The sequence below is a fragment of the Petaurus breviceps genome, unplaced genomic scaffold (assembly GCF_028583685.1).
Source record: "Petaurus breviceps papuanus isolate PSGF00001 unplaced genomic scaffold, PetGlider_PUasm1.0 178, whole genome shotgun sequence".
Taxonomy (NCBI): domain Eukaryota; kingdom Metazoa; phylum Chordata; class Mammalia; order Diprotodontia; family Petauridae; genus Petaurus; species Petaurus breviceps.
Genome location: NW_027185777.1, coordinates 4,493,703 through 4,517,760, shown reverse-complemented (window position 1 = coordinate 4,517,760; position 24,058 = coordinate 4,493,703). Strand labels below are relative to the sequence as shown.

General features: G+C 38.6%; 1 protein-coding gene across 1 annotated transcript in view; it reads left to right on the top strand.

The window, feature by feature from the left end:
* The window catches only part of ZNF804B (zinc finger protein 804B), an 84,103-nt gene extending 65,465 nt beyond the window's left edge, over positions 1 to 18,638 (top strand). Inside the window, exons 3-4 of the mRNA XM_069086115.1 lie at positions 10,895 to 11,025; positions 14,957 to 18,638. Coding sequence (XP_068942216.1) covers positions 10,895 to 11,025; positions 14,957 to 18,638 — 3,813 coding nt within the window. The remainder of the gene's footprint in view (positions 1 to 10,894; positions 11,026 to 14,956) is intronic.
* Positions 18,639 to 24,058: the final 5,420 nt, after the last annotated feature.

Genomic DNA, 24,058 nt, shown 5'->3' with positions numbered 1-24,058 from the left:
TCCTAGAAATGTACCCTGTATTTTACTCTGTATACCTTTGTACCTATCTGTGTTAGTGTGTCTTCCTCGAGTAGATATAAGCTTCCTGAAGGCAGGGGTTATTTTGCTATTTACTTTGTCTCTCCAGTGGCACAGAGTAGGCATTTAATAAGTTCTTGATTGGCATTTAGACAGGCTGTGATTGGGAAAGTGAGAAATGGTAAATTTTACATAATGCTATCCTGTCAGCTACAGAGATTCCACAAGATGAGATATATGGTAGAAGCTAGACATTTTACAATATTACTTTTGTCTAGATTTGAGAATCATTCTTTGGGGTTCTCTGAAGAATAATGAGTATGTGTGTGTAATCTACATGTGTGTGTACACACACACACATATATACACACATATGTATGCATAAATGTTCATTTATATGTATGTATGTATACACATCCTTTGAAAATAAGGCTATTTGGGAGTGTAATGGAAATGCAAATTTAAAGATCTTCCCTGCCCCTAGGCTAAAGTGCACCTGGAGACTGGGGTGGGAGGCTTGTTTTTCAGTAGATACTTTTTGATTGGCCAGTGGGTCAATAAGGTTGTTACATTCTCTGAGCCAGGAGAAGGCTATATAGGCCCTGATGTGTAGCTTTGTTTTGGGACTCACTTTGAGAAGCGTTCTGTGATTTGATCTGAATTCTGGGAAGCCGTTGTTGAGAGTCCCCCGGCTTTGAAAAACCCAGATGTGGAGACCCAGATGTTGACTGGGTATGGATGTAATGGTTGGACAGTTTGGAAATCTGTCTACTTGATCTGTTTCTGTCTTGATAATTCTGCCTGTATGCTTTGAAGTTCGGGGTGCTGACCTTTTTCCCCTGAACAAGGTAAACGATATATGTCTGACTGATTAAAGTAAGCTTGTTAACCCATTTTGAGTTGCTTTCCTTTAACAAAGCAGATCCAAGAACCTGTGTTGGCAGACACCTTGGGGAAGCTGGGGTGCTTGCTGTTACAGGGAGTCATATGGAGAGTACTGGTAAATGTTTAACTGGTTCTCCCCTCCCTCCAAATATAAAAAGGTATATCTGACATACTTTCAAATTTAATCTGCAGTATTAACATTTTCTCTATTGTTTTCTTAAACTCAGACAATCAAAAATGTAAGTCAAATCCGGATCTGTTGTCTTTCCTGATTGCCTAGCTATAAATGGTCACATTGAAAATTTATCAATCAGGGGTGGAGTCAAGATGGCGGAGTAGAAACAGGACCTCCCCATGGCTCCGACTCCTACCTCCTCCAATTCATGTAAAAGGTGACTCTGAACAAACTTTGGAGCTACAGAACCCACAAAATGACACAGAGAAGCTAACCTCCAGCCGAGAACAGCCTGGCAGGCCGGAAGCAAGCTGCCAGCACAGCACACTGGGAGCCAACCCCAGCCCCATGCAGCCAGAGGTCTTAGCCCCATGGAGGCCTAATCAGCCGCTGGCTTTCAGATCACTAGCAGCTGTAGTGGTTTCCAGAATTATCAACACATAGATGCTAAGGACAAAGGGAGAGGTCAGTGCAGTGTATACTTTGGGATCCAGTAGTTGGGAGTACAATTGGCCTTTGCCCCCAGGGCAAGAAGTGGCTGAAGTGTGGTAGCAGTGCAGCCACAGCCACGTGGCTGCTTCAGCTCCTCACATGCAGATTGTATGGTGACCAAGCGACCAGTCTGAGGGGTAATCACTCTTGCTTTAACCTGCTTGGATCTGGATTGCGGTCTAGGGTGGAGGCCCTGGGTTGTGTGACCAGCTTGCCAGAGCATGTGGAGGCTTCAGAGAGGGCACCCAACTAATACCTCCAGCATCTGAGAAAACCCCAGCATTTGGAACAAAAGCTCCCCTGTCTGGTGGCAGAGTCCTACTGTGGCAAAAAGCCCAAAAGTCAAGTAATTTAGTGGCAACATGAGCAGGCAAAGGAAGCAAATCAAGCAGAGCAATCAAATTTTACCCTCCTATTTTGGGGACAAAAAGGACCAAAGCATGGAAGGAAGACAATGAAGTCAGAACTCCTGCACCAAAAGCTTCCAAGAAAAATATGAGCTGATTACAGGCCATAGAGGACCTTAAGAAGGATTTTGAAAACCAAATAAGAGAAGTGGAGAAAAAATTGGGAAGAGAAATGAGAATGATGCAAGAAAAATCATGAAATGAGAGTCAACAACCTGACTGAAGAAAATAATACCTTAAAGAATAGACTAACTCAAATGGCAAAAGAGGCTCAAAAAGGCAATGAGGAGAAGAATGCCTTAAAAAGCTAAATTTGCCAGATGGAAAAAGAATCTCAAAAGCTCACTGAAGAGAAACATTCCTTCAGAATTAGATTGGAGTAAATGGAAGTTAATGACTATATGAGAAATCAAGATACTTTTAGACAGATCCAAACCAATGAAAGAATAGAAGGCAATGTGAAATATCTCATTGGAAAAACCACTGACCTGGAAAAATAGATCCAGGAGAGATAATTTAAAAATTATTGGACTACATGAAAGGCATGATCAAAAAAAGAACCTAGAAATCATCATTCAAAAAATTCTCAAGGAAATTTGCCCTGATGTTTTAGAACAAGAGGGAAAAATAGAAGTTGAAAGAATCCAACATCACTTCCTGAAAAAGATCCCAAAAAGAAAACTCCTAGGAATATTGTAGCCACGTTCCAGAATTCCCAGATGTAATAGTAATGGGATTTAAAGATCCCCCTGTATTGGCTTGGTTTTTGGTTTGATTGTGTTAAAACCCAGAGCTTGTGAATCCCACTTGTGGGATGGACTTGTTGACATGAAAAGAGAGGGCTGAACTGGGAGGAGCTGGTGACAAATTTAGAGAGACACAAGAAAAAAGAGAGTCAGAAGAACTTTTTGGAAGCAGCATCTTGGAGGCAGAGAGAGACTGAGAGGATTGCTGAGGGCCGCTTTGAATTTCCCAGGACTTTTGAGAGCTGCCATCCAGAGCTGCCAAGGACTGAGGAGACATGGCTATTATGCTGGTACTTTGTCTGTCTGTTTTGATGTTGTTTTGCCAGATTTGTCCACTGGTGAAAGACAGTGCTGTTGTTGCAGAGGTGTTGGAACCTTGCTGTTGGCTCAGAGCTCCTGAGACTGTTCTGCAGACAGAGAATGAATTAATGAAGACATTGGCAATGTATCTTGTGGCCTTGCTAAGTTTTGTCTCCTCAGGAACAAAGATTGCTGAGAACTTGCCTCCTGTCAAGATGAAGAAAAGACCTCTCTTTGGGTATTAAATGCTGTGCTTAAGCTTGTAACTCTGGGGTAGATGGCCTATTCAGTTTTAATCCAAGCATGGGAAACTTTTGACTTTTTTGTGCTCTGTGATTGAACAAATGAATGTACTTATGATTGGAAATTAATCTCCATTTGAGAAGAGGGGCTTTGTGATGGACTAAATGAATGTAATGTCGAGGGGTGGGGTAGTACTTGATTGAATTACACTTGGTAAATACTGTATTTTGAATGATGCTATATTTTGATTTTCTCTATTCTTAATTTTTCACTGAATAAAATGGAGAGCACCTATGCTGGTATTTTGAACCTTGGGAAGTTGCCTTTGCTTGGCATTACACCAGATAAAGGAGAAAATATTACAAGCAGCCAGGAAGAAACAATTTGAATATTGTGGAAGCACAATCAGGATAACACAGGATCTGGCAGCTTCTATACTGAGGGGTTGAAAGGCTTGGAATATGATATTCCAGAGGGCAAAGGAGCTGGGATTAAAACCAAGAATCACCTACCCAGCAAAACTGAGTATCATGTTTCAGTGGAAAATATGGTCATTCAGTGGAATAGAGGAGTTTCAAGCATTCTTGATGAAAAAAACCAGAGTTGAATAGGAAATGTGACATTCAGATACAAGAAGCAAGAGAAGCATGAGAAGGTAAACAGGGAAAAGAAACCATAAGGAACTTAGCCAAGTTGAACTATTTATATTTCTACATGGAAAAATAATAATTGTAACTTATGAAACTTTTTTCAGTATGAAAATAATTGAAGGGAATAGAAATGTATATATAATATATATGTACATACACATATATAAGTATATAGGAGGGTGTATGGGAATATTAATACATATGTGAATTTGTGTATATATGTGTACAGGTATACATAGATAAGGGCACAGGACCAATTTAATGGTAAGGGATGATACTTAAAATGTGAAATTGAGGTGAGAGAGGAATACAATGAGAGGAGATGGGGAGAGATAGACACTATCTCATATAGAAGAGGTGAGGGAAAATGGTTACAATGGAGGGGAAGAACAGGAAGACAAAAGGGAATGGGTCAACCTTGTTCTCATTGAATTTGGCTTAGGGAGGGAATGATATACACACTAAATAGGTATCTCACTCTACAGGAGAGTAGGGGGATGGGGATAAGAGGGGGGATGATGGAAGGGCAGGTTGGGGGAGAGGGAAGTTGGAAGCACTCCCTTTTGAAAAGGGACAGGATTAAAGTAGAGAATAGAGTAAGTGGGAAGTGGGATAGGAAGGAGGGAAATATAGTCAGTCTTTCACAATATATCTACTATGGAAATGTTTTGCATAGCTACACATGTACAACCTATGTTGAATTGCATATCTTCCCAGTAAGGGTGGGTGACAAGGGAAGAAGGGAATGAATCTGGAATTCAAAGTTTTAAAATCAGATGTTTAAATATATATAGTATTATCAATATTATTTTACATGTAACTGGGAAATAAGATATACAGGCACTGGGGTATAGAGATCCATTGTGCCCTACTGGAAAGTCGGAGGGGGTATGGGAGAAGATATGGGAGAGAGCAGATTGGAGGAGGGGATATCCAGTGGGATAGCTATTTTGGGGTGGTGGGTAGGGGAAAAATGGGCAGAAAATTTGTGACTCAAAATCTTGAGGAAATGAATGATGTAAACTAGAAGTTAATAAAGCATTTGATTAAAAATAAAAGAAATTTTAACAGTCAGCTCCCATAGCTCGCTGAGCTGGCTCCAGGACATTTCTGGCTTGCTATCACTGGGGTGATAGTATAAAGAATTGCTCATTTGTTTCAGGAATTATTTGTCTTTCAGTTAGTTTCTAACTCAGGATAAATAGTATCCCTTTTTCAATGGTTACTGTGATAGATAATTTTAACAGCCCAGACTTTGGAGTCCAAAGATATGGCTTGCATCAGCACAACATAGGATTACATATTTGGAACTGACAGGAACATTAAAAGCCATCTACTCTGATTTAATTTATTTTTTTTGTCACATGAGAAAACTGAGACCCATCAAAGTTAAGTGATAGATCTAAGATCTAAATTTTAATTCTGACTCTATCACTACTAAACCTAACATTTTCTTACTTGGAAAATAAATAGGGTTGGCTAAATGAACTCCTAAGGTACTTTCTGGTTCTGAGAGTCTATGATTCTGCCTTGATGAAGCCTTCCATTTCTGTGATTCAATGGTCTAATACAAAAGCCATATTCCCAGAATGAATGATCAGGTTAAGCATATAGATCTGTTTCTAAACTTATATTTGACTTTTCCATCTTTTCCTGGTACATTGTATCTAATTATATCTATTCTTCTAGTTGATTAACATGTCTCCATGAGCATAAAATGTGAAAGTGATGTCAACATGAGGAAAATTGGGCCTGCCGACAGACTTATTATTTATTAGTTAAGTATTTTTAACTTGTGGAGAGATGGGGAGAAATAAGTCCTGTCAATGAGAGGTTTTGGAGGAAGAAATCAGAACTGGAAGAAAATTTGTTTCATTAATTTCTTCTTTTTTTTTTTTTTGCCTTTTGGAGGGCAATTGGGGTTAAGCAACTTGCCCAAGGTTACACACGGCTAGTTTTTGTGTGTGGGGGGGTGTTAAGTGTCTGAGGCCGGAACCGAACTTGGGTCCTCCTGACTCCAGGTCCAGTGCTTTACTCACTGTGCCACCTAGCCGCCCCCGTTTCATTAATTTCTAATGGGGGGGGCACTTGAAGAGGAAGTGAAGTTTCTCAATCAGAGGAGGGTAGATGTCTTAATTGGGGAAAGTCTCAGGAACAAAAAAAAGAAGTCACCAGAATAACGAAAAATTTTAGTGGGAAGAGATAGGGGCATAGAGGATCATGAAGTAGAAACAAACTTGCAATCTGCAGGAGGAAAAGGCAGACAAATCAGAGTAGAAAGAGAACTGGCCAAAGCCTGGGATTTGGGCCCAATGAAGTTACAACTTGGATCACAGAATATCTGAATTGGAAAGGATTTCTGAGACCATTTAGTCAAAGAATTCCCTCCACAAAATACTCACTTAAGTGTCATCCAGCCTTTGCTAAAAGACCTCCAATGAAGAGGAACCTAATACCCCTCCCCCCCCCCACCCCCACCCCCATCTAATGTGGTCCATTCCAATTTTGAAGAGCTCTGGTTTTGAAGAAGATTGGTATTTGCTATCCTGGCATCTTTTTACATTTTCACTGGTTACTTCAACTTCTGTTTTGTGGGGTCAAATCAAATGATGCTACCATTATAGCATCCTAAATATTACATTGTCATAGATTTAGAGCTGGAAGGGACCCTAGGGGCCAATGAGACCTCACAAAATAGCTCAGTGACATAGTGAATAGAGTATTGGAATTGGAGTTCCACCTCAGGTACTTTAGTTTACCTTCTCTTACCTTAGTTTCCTTATTAGCTTCCTATTCACAGAGCTATTATCATAAAATGAGATGATATATGTAAAGTGCATTGAAAATCTTAAAGTGACATCTAAATGCTGTAATTATTATAATACTCATTTTACAGATTAGAGTGAAGCTGGGAAAGATTTAAATGCTTTGCCCTATCCTTTTTTTTTCATTAACTTAATTTTTCTACTCTTCCTTAGGTAGCATATTTCAAATATGCTTTTGTTTTCTAAAATAAGAGAATCAAAATTAAAAGAAAACAGAAAAACATCATATTAGCATTTAACTTCTCACAGGGTTTCTCCATTATTTTATTACTAATAATTATTGTTCCAGGCATTATACTGGAAAAGGAGGGGTGGCAATGAAGGAGAAGATCTATATATAGATTATCCTTTATTGTTAGAAAGAAACTAAAACAAAATTTCCAAAGACATAATTGATGTTTCAGGACTTCTTTGAAAAAATGTCTGATGTGTCAAAATGAAAAATTCTATAGAAGCATTCTAGGTAAAGACTGACCTCTGGAAAACTATTTTTGAAGGAAGCATTTGGTTCCTTAGCTTGCTTATAGCTGCCAAATGTTACAGAAGAGCCTGCTTCCCTCCTCCCTCCATTAGATAATTAGGGTAAAATTGATGAAGAGCCCTTTAACAGTTATTCTATTTCAAGATAGGATTAAGGTCACAGAGAAGTGGTCTTGGGGCTAAGGAGAGAGGATATAATGAAAAAGTGTTAGATATCTAATCATCAGACCTGGATTCAAATTCTGGTTCTGGCATCTGGACTAGTCCAACCCCACTGGTTGGAATCTAGAAGGGGTGGCCGACAGAGATGGCAAGATGTGTGGTATATCTGTGTAACCCTCATCGTCACCTCATTTTTCTGGGCCCCCTATTGTTCCTCAACTCTAAAATGATTAGGTGAGTCTATCAGAGGTGTCAAACTTCTGCTTGTTATTGTCACTGGCAAAACTAAGGAGAGCAGACTGAATCAATTGAGAATGTAATTGGGAAATGCTTAACAAAATAAATAAAAATACAATACAATACAGACAATGGGAATTTGTGATTTTCTAAGTCAGTATTCTACCTGTAGGAATTTATTTCTATTTGAGTTTGATACCACTGGATAGATGACATGAGGGTCCCTTCCATCTCTATATCCATAGACCTTTGTGAAGACACCAACTGTTTTCCCACTGTCTTAGAGATTAAACCAAGCCTAGCAGAGAGGAGCATTTTTTTTCTTATGTTTTACATGATCACAGATTTAGGAATCTTAGAGGTTATCTAGTTTAACTTATTTAACAGACAAGGAAATTGAGGTCCAGAGAGATTTTAAAGACATGCCCAATGTCACACAGCTTTTTAATGACTAGACTCCTAATGTTTCATTTTCTTTTTTTTTTACTTTTTAAAAAATTAATTAGCTTGTTTCCTTTTAGTTTATAGGATTCAATTCCACAATTCCTTGAGTTTCACATTTTGTCCCCCCTCCCTCCTAATGTTTCATTTTCAAGTCCCAAAATACCTGTATGTTAACTTCTGAGTGTGATAGTGTGATAATTTGATTTTTCGGGGTTCCCTTTACTTCTCTGGCATACACCCTGCATCATTAGAAGGAAAAATGCAGCTAGTTTTTGGTTGTTTTTTTTTTTTTCCTTTCTATTCTTGGAGCTGTTCCCTTTACTTTGTTGATTACCATTCAAACTGTCAAGAGAAGAAATGGCATCCCTCTTCACTCCCTGCCTCCCACAATACCCTGCTTACTTTCCACACTGCTCTCCATGACAGGTAGAAATGGTTTCTGTTTTCCCAAATGAATGTGTGCCCCAGAGTACTTTCTAGTGACTGCCGATCCATTACAAGTGTCAATAAATTACATTTTTCAAATGTGTTTTTTTTCCCCCAAAGAAGTTGAATGTTTTTGCAAACAATTAAAACTTGGGTATCTCTTCTAATGGGAATGAGTTTACCATCATCATAATATTGTTAGAAGAAGCAATGTGATTTAATAGAAAGAGTTCTGTTCCTGGGCTCAGGTCCCAGTTCTCCTACTTCCTACTTATGTGACCTTGAAAAATCCAATAAAAGGTTATTAAACTCATGGGCTTAGACTTGAAAGAGACCTTAGAGGCCTTCTATTCTAATACTTTCATTTTATAGACGAAAAAAATGAAACAGAAAAGTTAAGTGACTTGATTAGTCACACAGGTTTGAGTTCAGGTCTTTTGATTCCAGATTCAGAACTTTTCCTTCAATCACAGAAGGGCTAAGGAATAGGAAGCAGAGAACTATAAGTACATTTACCCTAGATTAAGAAGTCAATCCAACCCCTAATTATCCCTCAATGGTTGGATGAGGGATTTTACCCTGATAGGTAGGGGTGCCTGGCACAGAACAATGAGGCAAGACACAGGGCTGGCACTCACCATGGAAATTATTCCTCTGGGGCTATCCAAAATCTCTATGTTGATAGCAATGGGGGCAGGGAGTTTCTGCTAGTGAGGGCTCTGGGCTCAACTAAAGACAATGCTATAATGAAATATGTTTTTTTAAGCTTCTTATTAAATACATAGGCCAACTTTTTATTTCTACCAGTTCTCTCTTTCCTGAAGGAGGTGCTAGTATATTTTTTATATTACACCATCAAGTTGACACCACCATTTCCCTTGTGGCTACTCTCTGTTCTCTGTAAACTCTCTTGTCAAGAATTCCCACTACCCTTCTCACTTTAAAAGGTTCATATTTATACCTCATTCTTTCTGCTGCTTTAGTGGTAGTCTGGGATTTGGGGCATAGTCATTTGACAACATTTCCCCACCAGTTAACTCTCTCAAGGAAGAAGCTAATGTTCTTTAAAGGTTTTAACCTTTGTCCTCCAGGTAGGGAATAAGACACCATGGCACGATTATTTCACTTGACAGCCAGGGGATTCTGCTATATCTGGATACCCGTCTATTTTCTTTAAATTTGCCCTTGGAAATAAAGACAGAGTAAATGCTTACAGATTTCAGTGAGAGTTTTAAACCTCTCTGTTTGGGTTAAGAAAGACTGACCTTCAAATGTGCTGCAAATCTCGGCTTGAGCCCAGAGCTAAGGGGATGTTCATTTGATCTATGATGGAAACCTGGTGACATTTGGGGTTAAACATGATTATCTGTGCTTAGTAGAGGACCAAGAGGTGGAAAGCAGAACAGGCAAGGAGTGCCCTGGAATGTAAATACCAAGTCATTTTGACATTAGACACAAAACAAATCACTTTAAATACCGGAACTTCAGCACTGTAGTGAGGCCAGTTGTCTGGCTTCTTCCATTCATCCCTATATCTTTTCTTTCTTAACTAAATTTAAGCAATTAAAGTGTCTTCCTCTGACAAAAAGTGGTAAAAGGAAGTAGGAAAATATATATTCATATCTTCAGCATCTACCGATAATTCATGCAGTGAAATGTACTATGTACACCATTACACATACATGTATATGAAAATGCATGTGTGCATATATATGTGTAGATATGTCTACATATCTACCAATATATCTATCTATAAAGCTATGTTTGCATAGAAGTGTGTATATACGTACTTGACCTGAACTTGTGATTTTATTGATTCAGAGAACTACTTGTGAAGAAATTTCTTCTATGAAAGGAAATTAGGATACAGTCTCTACTCTTAGTTTCCTGAGGCATTGAGAGGTTGACTTGCCCAGGGTAATACAGCTAACATGTCAGAGGTGAGATGTGAGCAGAGGCCTTCCTGATTCTGTTGCTGGCCACATTTCTATCTAATATTCCACCCTGACTCTCATATAGTACCTTGTAAAACCATAGTCACTTAATCCATGCTTTTTTGGATTACTTCTCATTGACAAATAGGGCATTAGATGAAATTGCACACTTTATCAGAAAACCATGGCTGCTTTCTTTAATGTGAGAGGATTCATAAGAATAAAGAGGAGGAGGAAGATTGAGCTCTGTTAAGAGCTCAGGGACAGTTCTATTAACCTCTGTCTGGACTTCAGAGAGAGATACTTCCTACTGGAAGTAGGAAGAAGAATGACAGTGAGAAGAAAGGGAAAAACGAAGGCTACAACACCCTCAGGCCAGAGAGGAGGAGAGCAAGACTTTCAGGTTGAAGAACACACAGTATGGTCCTATGTATTTATTGACTCCTTTTAATTTTACCTTTTTTCCCCAGAGACTGAAAGAATTAAAACAACGGGAATTTGCTCGAAATGTAGCTTCTAAGTCATGGAAAGATGAGAAGAAACAAGAAAAAGCACTCAAGCGGCTACATCAGTTGGCTGAGTTAAGGCAGCGGTCTGAATGGTGAGAATGAGAGCTCATGGGATACATTAGAACTTTGGTTTTCCGTGATGATAACATTATTCAACCAGCTCAAACCCATGTATATGGTCCATCAGAATAGTACCAAATAATGAATGCTTTATGTGTGTGTATCTATAACAGCTAATATTTGTATAGCATTGATGTGCTTCCAGGTTTACAATGCATTACAAATATTATTTTATTATCACAACAACCCTGAGTGATACATTATCCCCATTTTACAGATGGGTAAACTGAGGTACACAGTGGGTGTGGTGACTTTCCCAGGATCACATGGTATCTGAGGCTAGATTTAAACTCAGATTTCCTTGGCTCCAGGAGCTGTATCCACTATCCCAACCCTGAAATTCTACACCACCTAGCTGATTCAATCTAGCTATCCATACACATACATACCTGCACACAGGAATGCATATACACATGTATGTATACATGTAAACATGTGTGCATGTGTCAGTATCTTTTGTTTTTTACCCCATCTTCATTTCCATCTTTCTCTCCCCTTCTTCAGAGATTCCAACAGTGCATGAAGTATGCCATACCCAGTCTACGACCCTTGTAAAGAAGAGAGGGAAGCATGATAAATGCTTCTTATATTTAAAGCCCCTAAATGCATTACTTGTCATTTTAGGATTTTCCTTTCTTCTAAAACTATTCATTTAATCCACCCTGTAGGAAGGAACCAAGGAATGATTCTGGAATAATAGCATTTAGCTCATTAACTTGACCTAAATTTATATTTTCCTAGTATAAATTGAGTACTATAATTTACTTGGTTTATTTTATGTCATCAGAAGAAAATTGAATGGCAATATCTCTTTGATTACTCTGTAAATTCTTTAACATCACTTTATATTCACTTAAACCCTTGAATAAATGTCATTATCAATGCCGGGATGACAAACAGAGATGTAATTACTTCATTTACATTTTCCTCTTAGTGCTAGCTAAATTAATAATTATAAGGAAACAAGTCATACCAATAAACTATTGCAACTAAGAAATAGAGATTTTATGACACACCCACTGAATATCTCAGAAAAGGGAAGTTATTCCCCCCAAACCATTTAATTTATAGGCTGACATATGCATACCTATAAATCATTATGTAGAACACTAATGCTTCTAATTAATTTAGCATTATCAACCTGATAAATTATAAAATGCATGATACTTTCCCAGTAAAAAGTGTTTGCTGCTTAAATGAATGGTAGACAATCTTTGTAGTAAGTGAATTAATTACATCACCACTGATGAACAGTCAGATTTATTTCATAAGAAAATGTCTCCATTTTGAGGCATTCATTCTAAGTGAATTATGGTTAACTTATTATAATGTGTCAACCCCATCTGGGGCTTTTAATCAACTTTTTATACACAGGTGTTTATTTCTATTGCCAAATATTTCAATGGACTTGACCTGCATACCAACTTTCAACCAACATCATTAGTGGATTTTGTTTAAATTTTAACCCATGGATTGCTCCATGGACCTTAACCAGAGATGTTTCTTTCACTATGATAAAAACAAAAACAACAATAACACCAAAACAAAAACAATTGGGGATTTGGGGAAAATATCCATTTGTAACATATGGTACAAAGGCAGGGGTATGGTTGCTTCTGACAGCCAGGTGGTGTGGTGGATAGAGCCCTGAGCTTGGAATCAGAAAGACTCATTTTCTTTCATGAGTTCAAATCCAACCTCAAACTCTTATTAGCTGCATGACCCTGGGCAAGTCACTTAACCCTGTTTGCCTTAGTTCCTCATCTGTAAAATGAACTAGAGAAGGAAATGGCAAACCATTCCAGTATCTTTGCTGAGAGAATTCCACAAATGAGGTCACAGAGAGTAAGTCATGACTCAAATAACTAAAGGGCAAAAAGGACCAGATCCAGTCAGTTTGCTCAAGCTAAAGTTTCATTTATTGTGTTACCATGTTTTAAAATTTATTCATTCTTTCAACAGGCATTTATTAAGTGCCCATCACATGTGAGGAGCTATTCTAGGCCCTAGGTACAAAAAGAAAAAGAAAACATTGCCTTTGCATGGGGTAGTATGTAACTGCTAAGCCCCTCCCTCTGAAAAATTATTTTATATATTTTGCATATATTTCATTTATTTATATTTATGTTCAATATATTTAAGTTGAAATTTTGTTTAAAGTACATTTCCTCACATTAAATTATAAATTCCTCAAGGCCAAAGCTTCGATATGAGGAAAAATTTGAACTGAGCTTTGAAAGAGGGTAGAAATTCAAAGTAAGCAGAGCTTAGGAGGACATATATTAAAGGCCTGTGGGACAGAATACACAAAAGCTTGTAAACATGAAACTGAATGTTGTATAGGGAACAGCAAGCATGCTAATTTGGCTAGACTGTAATAATCATCATCAATAAACATTTATTAAGTACCTACTGTGTACCAGGTAGTACGCTAAGAGCTAGAGATACAAAAAGGGGGAAAAGGCAGCAACATTAACAATGACAATAATAATAACCAATATTTATATTGCACTCTAAGATTTACATAATATTTTACAAATATCATCTCATTTCATCCTGACAACAACCTTAGGGGGAAGGGGCTATTATCCCTATTTTGCAGATAAAACAATTAAGTCAGACTGAAGTTAAATGACTTGCCCAGAGTTACACAGTTAACTTCTAAATGTGTGAGGTTGGATTTGAACTCAGGTCTTCCTGATTCCATGTCCAGCGTTCTATCCACTGAACTACTTCTAGAGTTTGTAGAAGTATGTGAAGGAAGGTTATGCTCAGTAAACCTGGAAAGGTAGGCTTGAGTCAGATAATTTGAATCAACTGAACAAAAGATATTATTAGGAATGGGGTGGCTAGATACAGTGAATAGAGTACCGACCCTGGATTCAGGAGGACCTGAGTTCAAATATGGTCTCAGACACTTGACACTTACTAGCCCTGTGACCTTTGTCAAGTTACTTAACCCCAATTGCCTTGCTGTACCCCCACCAAAAAAAATTATTGGAATATAAGACTTAGAAGTCAACAAGCATTGGAGTACATATTATGTACCAGGAACTATGCTAAGGCCTAGGGATATAAAGGCCGATTTATAATTAAATAGTACAACATTTGAAGAAAAAGAGCACTGGAATGAATACAAAATAAAAGGAAACTTTCCAGAAAGAGATATTTCAGAAACTGAGATTCCCAACAGTAGAACAGTGTAAGCTCCCTGAGGGCAGGGCCTTTGTTATGTTTGTGGTTTCTGTTCTCACAGCCTTATTGCATTTCACTACTATGAGGTGCATGGTATAATTTCTAATACCGTTCATTCGATTCCCTGGCATATAAGAGACGAAAGACCACCTCATCAAAAATGAATCTAAAAAAATGAGGGAGAAATGGAACTGAGATGCCCCAAAACTTCAAGTTAGTCAATAAGCATAAAAAAGAAACAATCAAGCATTATATCCTTAAGATGCAATTCTTTTTATTAAGGTTCTTTTATTGCTTCTTCCAAGGACAATTTTTTTCAGAGTTCCCAGGAAATGACTTGAGTTCTTTTCAAATGCCCTGTTGTAATTGTGAAGGAGATGTTCTTTAGGGGGAAAAATGGAAATATTTTGTTTTTCTGTTGGAACTCTAAGAAAAGATAGGGTGATTCCTGTTTATCTTTTATGTAATTGGCTATTTAAAAAAAATAAAGGTGAGAGTGCAGATGTGATGGTTGCTTAGAAGTTGCCATTACAAAGCAGGAAAGTCCTGCAGTTTGTAAAACTGAGCAAGTGATCTTTTAGAACAATTCTGGTTAACTGAAAGAAGAGCAGCCTAATCCTTCAGTGAGATGATTGTGGCACTATTCAAATTTCTATGGTATTGAATTTGATTCCTGAGTCATTGAAACCATATTTGTTACATTTTCAGTGTTTCTGGAAGTGGACCAGTATTTAAAGCACCAAGAGTGGCCCCAGAAAGGCAGTTCCAACAGGAAGTTATCCCATTTAAGGATGGTAGAAATGCAGGATATATGAAGAGCTCTGTTCTCTTTAAAGGTAAAAACATCCCCAGAAGCATTTCCAGCAAACGTCAGGTTACACAAAGTCGGCGCTTGTTCCAAGCTGAGAGACATTATTTGTTTGGAAGTCGGGTCCTACAACCACTTTCTGATGGCAGCAATCCCTGTCACAGGACAGGAGTCTCTTTCTCTTTCTCCAAAAAAACCCATCTAAAGTTGGAGTCATCTGCATCGGTTTTCAATGAGAACACAGAAGAAACATGTGAGTGTGCCAAGTCACCCACCCATAAAGCAAAACAAACAACAGTGAGCTGGAAGGGTTGCACGTTTTCAGATGGAGACATGGCACTCACTGGGGGGAAAGTAATAAATAATTCCCGAGGCCATATAGAAAAAATTATCTCCAACACTGTTCCCATAAGAACTAAAGTTTTAAAGGACAAAAATGATACTCATGATAGAATCCTGCAAGATGCCATCAACATCCATTCTTCCATTTCCAAATCTCATATTCATCTTTCAGGTATAGATTTTAATTCTTCATTTCGAGAAAAAGAACACGGAAAAGAAATGAATGATATGGAGGACTCTCCAAAAGGCCACAGCTATCACCTGTACCAAACAAATACCTTTTGCACACCACAAAACACATATAAGCACAGTGAATATAGGCTATTTGAATGTCTGGATGAGTTTGAATCTCCAACGGGACAAGAGCCTTCAATTAAGCTAAATCCTGGCTCCAGAATGGACAACAGAATAAAAACAATTGAAGAAGCAGGGACAGTTAAAAGAAATGTGGAAACATTTGTAAAAGACACATTAATCCATGGAGAAGAATCCAAAGCATTGCCTTTCCTCCATGTGCTCAGTAAAGATGGCAGCACCACCCTCCAGTGGCCCACGGAGCTTCTGTTATTTACAAAAACAAAGCCCTGCCTCTCTTATGGCTGTAACCCATTGTATTTTGATTTCAAACATTCCAGAAACACAAAAGGAGCTAATAAACAGAATGAAGAGAATGCTGAATGTTGTGTGGAGCCTTCTGGGACTAAGATAGAAAAGGAGAGCCAAGCCTCAGGTTTAATCAAAGACAAACGAATAGTGATACAAGAAGATAATCAGTCACTGAAACCAAAGAAGATGAAATGTAATCTAGATGAGAAATGTTCCCTGAAAAAATATCAATCAGGCCTCAGTAACTCTGAGCCAAATGTGAATGAACAGGAATATAGTACAAATGATTTAAGTGAAAAAAATCCTAAAGTGCCTGCTTATCTCGATGCCTCTACAAAGGACTTTGTAGCAGAGAGGCATCCACATGAAACAGAATCTATGGAACCTTGGAAGGACCATTTGCAAGGTTGCCAAAGGGTAACCCGGAACGATGCCAGTGAGGTCAAGTGCTTTTCTTCCTGTGTCTCTAGGACTAAAAAACATAAATCTGCTACATGGGATACTCATTTGAGATACAAATATGGAAGCCAAGACCCTTGGACATTCAATTCCAATCTAACAGAATGCATCAGTGATGCAAGTGATGGTGGGAAGGCCTTCCATGGAACTCTGAATGAAAATCACCTTCAAGCAATCAGAGAGGCTTCAGAATGCAAAAAGAATGGAAGTTCTGATCGATGTTGGAAATCCTCCTTTCCAAAGTCATCCCTGGACAGACAGTCTAGTTCTTCTGACATCTCTCTTTATAGCACAAGCAGCCACAGAAGCACTTGTTCAAGTCACAAGTCCAGTGAGAATGGCAGAGATGCATTACTTTATGTGTGTAGAAAGGAATGCCACCCCAAGGAAGGGCACAAAGAATGGTCTAGGAAGCACAACTTTCCACCCTGTTCCAATGATGATGAAAGGAGTAGCCATTTCCCATCAAAAAGTCAGAAAGGGGGCAACTGCAAACTCTGGAGTGGGTTTAGAAATGAAAAACAGTCAAAATATGGGCATACTCACAACAGAGATAAGTCAAGGCAGGGCAAGACAAGACATCTATGTTTAGGTTCCAAAGACAGCAAGCCTCTTGGGGACCCCAGCACCCAAAGTTGTTGGCATTCTAGGAGCAGTGACAGGTCCCCTGAAGACCCAGGAATTTGGGACAGAAATTCAGCCTCTTTCTTAAGAGAGAAAACTGATTATCCAAACAAAGGTATTGAGATTCAACAGGACATGGAAAACCCTCATGGTTCCAATCTGGGAAAATTAAACCTTGTCCAATATACCTCTGAACTGATCAACTGGCCACAGAAAGACAGAGACAGTGGAACTTCAAGGATCCCAGGGTTACACCCTTCAGAAAGGGAGAAAACATCACTGCCAGTTCTGAGACTTTTGGATGGAGAGCATCCAGAGAAATGTCAGGAACAAACAAACAAGGGCGAAGTCTTTTCAGATGGCTGCCAGATGGAAGTGGAGGATCATTCTGAAAGTCACTTTGCAATTAGGCTCCCAGCACCCAGACATAGCCCACCAGTGTTCCCTTTGTTGGAAGAAACACAGAACATAAGTACAGGTACCAAGAATAAAGGCAGTTTGATTCAAAGAAGTGCTGAGAGAGACAAGGATGAAGGATCACAGACAAAGAGCTATGCTCGTTTGTCAGACACTAGTGATGAGAACTGTCTTTTTAAAGGTATAATTCAAATAGGAACAGACTTTCGGTCCCCAAACATAAAAATGAACACTGTTCCAAGAGAGCAATCGAGCCCCTCAGTTAGTGGAACCCAACCTTTTATAGAAAGCTCTGATCCAGTACCAAATAATTTCCCTGGTGCTCTGCCACCCATTAGATATTCTGCTGTTGTTAATTCAACAGAGACCAAAGAGGAACAAAAAATCTTAGAGCGACATGATGTAAGCATGGACATGAATGAAGTAGAAGGGAATATCAACTCTTACTTTGACAGTACTATGCAGAAGTATGGTGAAACAGAAAGGGAAGTCTACCACAAATCCATCTCCCCACCTTTAACACAGCAGCCCATAACATTTACACCTGACGAAATAGACAAGTACAGGCTACTTCAGCTACAAGCCCAGCAGCACATGCAGAAGCAGTTCCTGTCCAAACATCTTAAAGCCACTGCAGGTCCCCCTGCCTTCTCCTCTACCACTGGGATGCCATCGGTGCCGGTCCATCAGCACACGTCTATCACAACCATCCATCACACTCTTTTGCAACATTTTGCTGTCTCTGCTTCCATGAATCCTCATGGAGGCCACCTCCCTATAGCTCACCTGCATCCCCTCTCTCAAACCCACTTTACCCCTATTTCATTTTCACCTTTGACTCCTGCTGTTATCCCTACACACCCCACGTTTTTGGCAGGGCACCCCCTCCATCTAGTCCCTGCTACCCACCTTCACCCATCCCCTTTAGCCCTCCAGCCGCTGCCTCATGCTGCATTTATTCCAACTTTGTTCAGGCCTCACTTGAATCCAGTCACAGCTTCGATCATTCATTTGAATCCATTAATTCAACCTGTGTTTCAAGGGCAAGACTTCTGTCATCATTCTTGCTCTGGCCAAATACAGCAGTTTAATCGAGTAAAAGAAGTATTGAATGTTTCTGCTCACTTGAACTAACAATTACTTCTCTGTTTTGGGGGTGGGAGTTGTATCTTAGGAAGAGATTGTGTCTACCTACTGAAAGATGTTTTGGAAATGAGGTATGTGATTATGGTCGGAATCAAAAGTTGTTGGGACTTAAAAACTGGCAAGATTGAGATTCATGCATAAACATGGAATTGCTAAATATTTGATCACAGTTTTTAAAAATGAGTTTTTCATTTGAAAGAACAGCATCATTAACTTTAAGTTTAAAAAAGAGGTACAAATGAGGAGACAATGTTACATCTTGGATGAACTTCTAGGCATAGTATTAACATTTAAGGAACAGATATGGCATCTGGCAAATCATAAACTATATATTGGACATGTACAAGCAATTTCATTGTTTTGATTGAATAGAATACTCAGTCAAAGCAACCAATCAGTTTAGTGACAGCAACAAAATGGCTCTTTGACTAAAATGCTAACTGTTGATTGCTCTCTTAAACCCAAATAGACTATGGATCTGGCTACACAGGCAAAGGGAAATGGCAATTTTTAAAGCAATTAATTCAGATAAAAGTAAGCATCTTTTAACATATTTGTTGTTTACGTTGACTAGACTCCTTAGATCACTCCATCGTATGCCTGGGTAGAAAAAGACCATATGCAATGGCAAAAAGTTTGGTCAAATTAATTGAAGATGCCCTTCCATCACCAAAAGGCCCTAATATTTATCATTTTCTTATGAAAACAAGTATTCACAAATAATTAGCACTTGATATTGCATAAGCTATCCAAAATAAATTATAATTGGGATAAAAATGTGATAATTGTCATTCATCATAAGAAACAGGAAGATGGACTTTTCCTCTTCTATCTAGAATTCTAACAGTGCTTACAAAACTAACATCAAGTCATTTTCACACACAAAGGAAAACCAGTTTTAAAGAAACAAGGACTTTATATAGTGTCAAAATAAGGTAAGTCATTAAAATTCTATCCCATCATTTCACAATATATAAAGTGTCCTACTCACTGAAAGTTTCACAAATGGCATGACTACAAACCGGACCTTATATATAGTGTTCCAGAGTCACTATTCAAAAATAATTAGTTCTATTCCACAAAAATCAAAGTTGTCCCCATTTAGGAATGGCTATAATACTGGACACAAAGTAAAAAAAAACCAACTATGTTCAAGTTCCAGCTCATTTACTCTATGACCTAGATGAGCCACAGAATTTTCTGAGCCTCAGTTTCATAATCCGTAAAATGGAGACTAGATTATCTTATTAGAGGATTGTTTTAAAGCAGGTGCTTTGTAAACTCTGAAGGATTATATAAATGAGTTATCATTATCATCTAATGTTACCCCTTGTTAGGTAGAAACAATGCCTGCATCCTACTTTTTTGTACTTAATAGTACATTTTTCCAATTATATGTAAAGATAGTTTTCAACATTCATTTTCAAAGATTTTGGCTTCCATGTTTTTCTCCCTCTCTCCCCTCCATCCTCCCTAAGACAACAAGCAATCTGATGTAGTTTATACACATACAATCATATAAAACATATTTACACATTAGTCATGTTGAGAAAGAAAAATCAGAACAAAATAGAAAAACCCTGCATCCCCTTTCTTAAACACATTTTGCCTGTATCTTATTTTCATCTCTGATTGGTCATCATCCCTACATATCCTGAGTACTCTCCCCCCAACCTATCTGGTCCCTGCCACCCACCTTCACTCATCCAGTTAACTGCCCACCCATTGCCTCATTCTGCATGTATTCCAATTCTGTTTAGACCTGATTTGAATCCAGTCAGAGCTCAGCTCATTCATCTGAATACTTTCATTCAAGAGAAATCAAAGGAACCAATCAGTTTAGTAACAACAGCAACAAAATATTTCTTATTCCTTCCAGTGTTCTTTGTACCACCTGAATGAAAGAGCAGTGTGATGGAATCACAAACAAGAGAAAAAGAAGTAATTACCCATTACATAAGCTACATGCAAGAGGATCCTGGGACTAGAAAAAGTGAAAGAACTTCAGGAATTAATTTGTTTTTGGGTGTCTGTGTTTTCTATTTTTTAAAATTATTTTTAGTTTTCAACATTCATTTCCACAAGATTTTTAGTTACAAATTTTCTCCCCATCTTTGCCCTACCCCCCACCCCAAGACAGCAAGCCTACTGAATACCCTTTCCCCCAATCTGCTCTCTCTTATATCCTCCCCTCTACCCCTTCTAACTTTCTAGTAGGGCAAGATGGATTTCTATACCCCAGTGCCTGTATGTTATTTCCCAGTTGCATGTAAAATAATAAACAATTTTTTAAATATTAATTTTGCTTTTTTGGGGGGGATTTGGGGTTAAGTGACTTGCCCAAGGTCACACAGCTAGATTTTGTGTTAAGTGTCTAAGGCCATATTTGAACTCAGATATTCCTGACTCCAGGGCTCTATTCACTGTACCACCTAGCTGCTCCTTAACATTTGTTTTTAAAACTTTGATTTCCACATTCTTTCCCTTCTTCCCTCTTCACCCACCCCCACTGAAAAGATAAGCAATTCAATATAGGTTGTACATGTGCAGTTACACAAAACATTTCCATGATAGTTATATTGTGAAAGACTAACTATATTTCTCTCCATCCTAGCCCGCCCCCCCACTTATTCTATTTTCTACTTTGACCTTGTGACTTTTAAAACATATGTGCTTCTAATGACCCTCTTCCCCAATCTGCCCTCCCTTCTATCATGCCCCTCTTATCCACTTCTCCCCTACATTCCTGTAGGGTGAGTTACTCAAATAAGTGTGTATGTCATTGCCTCCTTAAGCCAAATTCAATGAGAGCAAGGTTGACCCGTTCGCTTTCCCCTACCCGCTCCTCCCCTCCATTGTAACAGTTTTCTCTTGCTGTTTTATATGAGATAATTTGCCCTATTCTATCTCTCCTTTTCTCTTTCTGTCATTATATTCCTCTCTCACCTCTTAATTTTCTTTTTTAGACATCATCCTTTCATATTTAACTCATTCTGTGCCCTCTATGTATACTTGTACACACATATACACACACTCACATATATATTTATACACACATATACCCTGTAATACATATATATATATATATATGTAGGTATACATATATGCATATATATATATATATATTCCCTCTAACTATCCTCATACTGAGAAAAGTCTCATGAGTTATAATTATAGTTTTTCCATGTAGGAATATAAATAGTTGAACTTTAATAAGTTCCTCATGATTTGTTTTCCTGTTTACCTTCTCAAGCTTCTCTTGTTTCTTGTCAAATTTTCTGTTCAGTTCTGGTTTTTTCATCAAGAATATTTGAAAGTCCTCTATTTCATTCAATGACCATATTTTCCCCTGATGCATTATATTCAGTTTTGCTGGGTAGGTGATTCTTGGTTTTAATCCTAGCTCCTTTGACCTTAGGAATATCATATTCCAAGCCCTTTGATCCCTTAATATTGAAGTTGCTAGAACTTGTGTTATCCTGATTGTGTTTCCATATTATACAAATTATTTCTTTCTGGCAGCTTGTAATATTTTCTCCTTGACCTGGGAACTCTGGAATTTGGCTATGATATTCCTAGGAGTTTTCCTTTGGAGATCTTTTTCAAGAGGCAATCAGTGAATTCTTTCGATTTCTATTTTGTCCTCTGGTTCTAGAATATCAGGGCAATTTTCCTTGAGAATTTCTTGAAGGATGATTTCTAGGCTCCTTTTTTAGCGGTGGCTTTCAGCTAGTTCGATAATTTTTAAATTATCTCTCCTGCATCTATTTTCCAGGTCAGTGGTTTTTCCAATGAGATATTTCACATTGCCTTCTATTTTTTCATTTGTTTGGATCTGTTTTATAGTATCTTAATTTCTCATAAAGTCATTCACTTCCATTTGCTCCAATCTAATTCTCACTCTCTTCAGTGAGGTTTTGAAATCCCTTTTCCATCTGGGCATTTTGGCTTTTTAAGGCATCCTTTCCCTCATTGGCTTTTTTGGGCCTCTTTTGCCAGTTGAGTTAGTCTATTTTTTAAGGTGTATTTTTGGGGATCTCCTTTAGCAGGCTATTGACTTGCTTTTCATGATTTTCTTACATCATTCTCATTTCTCTTTCCAATTTTTCCTCCACTTCTCTTACTTGATTTTCAAAATTCTTCTTGAGCTCATTTATTGCCTATAACCAGCTCTTATTTTCTTGGAAGCTTTTGATGCAGGAGTTTTGACTTCATTGACTTACTCTGGTTCCATGTTTTGATTCTTTTTGTCCCCAAAAAAGGATTCTGTGGTCTGATTGTGCTTCCTCTGTTTGCTCATCTTGCCAGCCAATTACTTGACTTTTGAGCTCTTTGCCACAGAATAACTCTGCTTCCACATTGCAGAGAGCTATGTTCTAAATTGCTGGGGTTTTTTCAGATGTTGTCAGAGCTATGAGAAGGGTGCCCTCTCTATAGATATCCCAAGCTCTAGCACACTGGCCACAAATCCTGAGACCACCACACAATACCATGATCCAGATCCAAGCAGGTCAAAGTAAGTGATTACCCTCTGAATGGTTGCTTGGTCCCCCTATGATCTGCAGGCCAGGAGCTCAGGAGGCAGCCACATGGCAGCAGCTGCAGCCACCATGCCTCTGCCACCTCTTGCCCTGGGGCAGGAGTCAGACCACGCTCTTCAGTTACCCAGGAGTTCCTCACTGACCTTTTACTTTGTCTTTGGTGTTTATGGATCGAGAAGTCTGGCAACCTCCACGGCTGCTGGTGATTCACTCTCCTGATGTCTGCTACAGCTGGTCTGTGCCTGCAGCTCAGGCTGCACTGAGTCTGGTTGTGGGAGGTTCACGTGGGACTGTGCGTGGCTCCCAGTGTGGTGTAATAGACCCTTCCTGTCGGCCTGACAGGCTGCATTCAGTGGGAGATTTGTTTCTCTCTGTCACATTGTGGGTTCTGTAGCTCTAAAGTTTGTTTAGAGTCATATTTTATAGGTATTGGAGGTATTTGGAGCAAAAGCTGCACAGAATTCCTGTTTTTACTTTGCCATTTTGGCTCCCCAGGAATTTCCTTAAGTCATTAGATACATGGAAAGTTTCTTAAATGGGATAGGACTAGCCCTGAGAGGGAGGCAAGGAGAAATTCCAAGGGAGTAGGGCTTAACTGCAATGTTAAATTTTTGGCAAATGGGAGAACATGACACAAGAGGAAAAAGAAGACAACATGTATCACTAGAGTTTTACAACAGGTATGAGGTTCTTCCAGTAGAAGGTGAAACTGGACCTTCTGAGAAAGCAGCTGAATCCCATGTTCTAGGCTGGGGGGGTGTGTGGGGGGGAGATTCACAAATTCTAGCAATTATACTGCATCATGCCACTACTATCCTAAGTGAAAGAGACTTGGAAATAACCAAAGCGCCATTAATACTGAGAGGT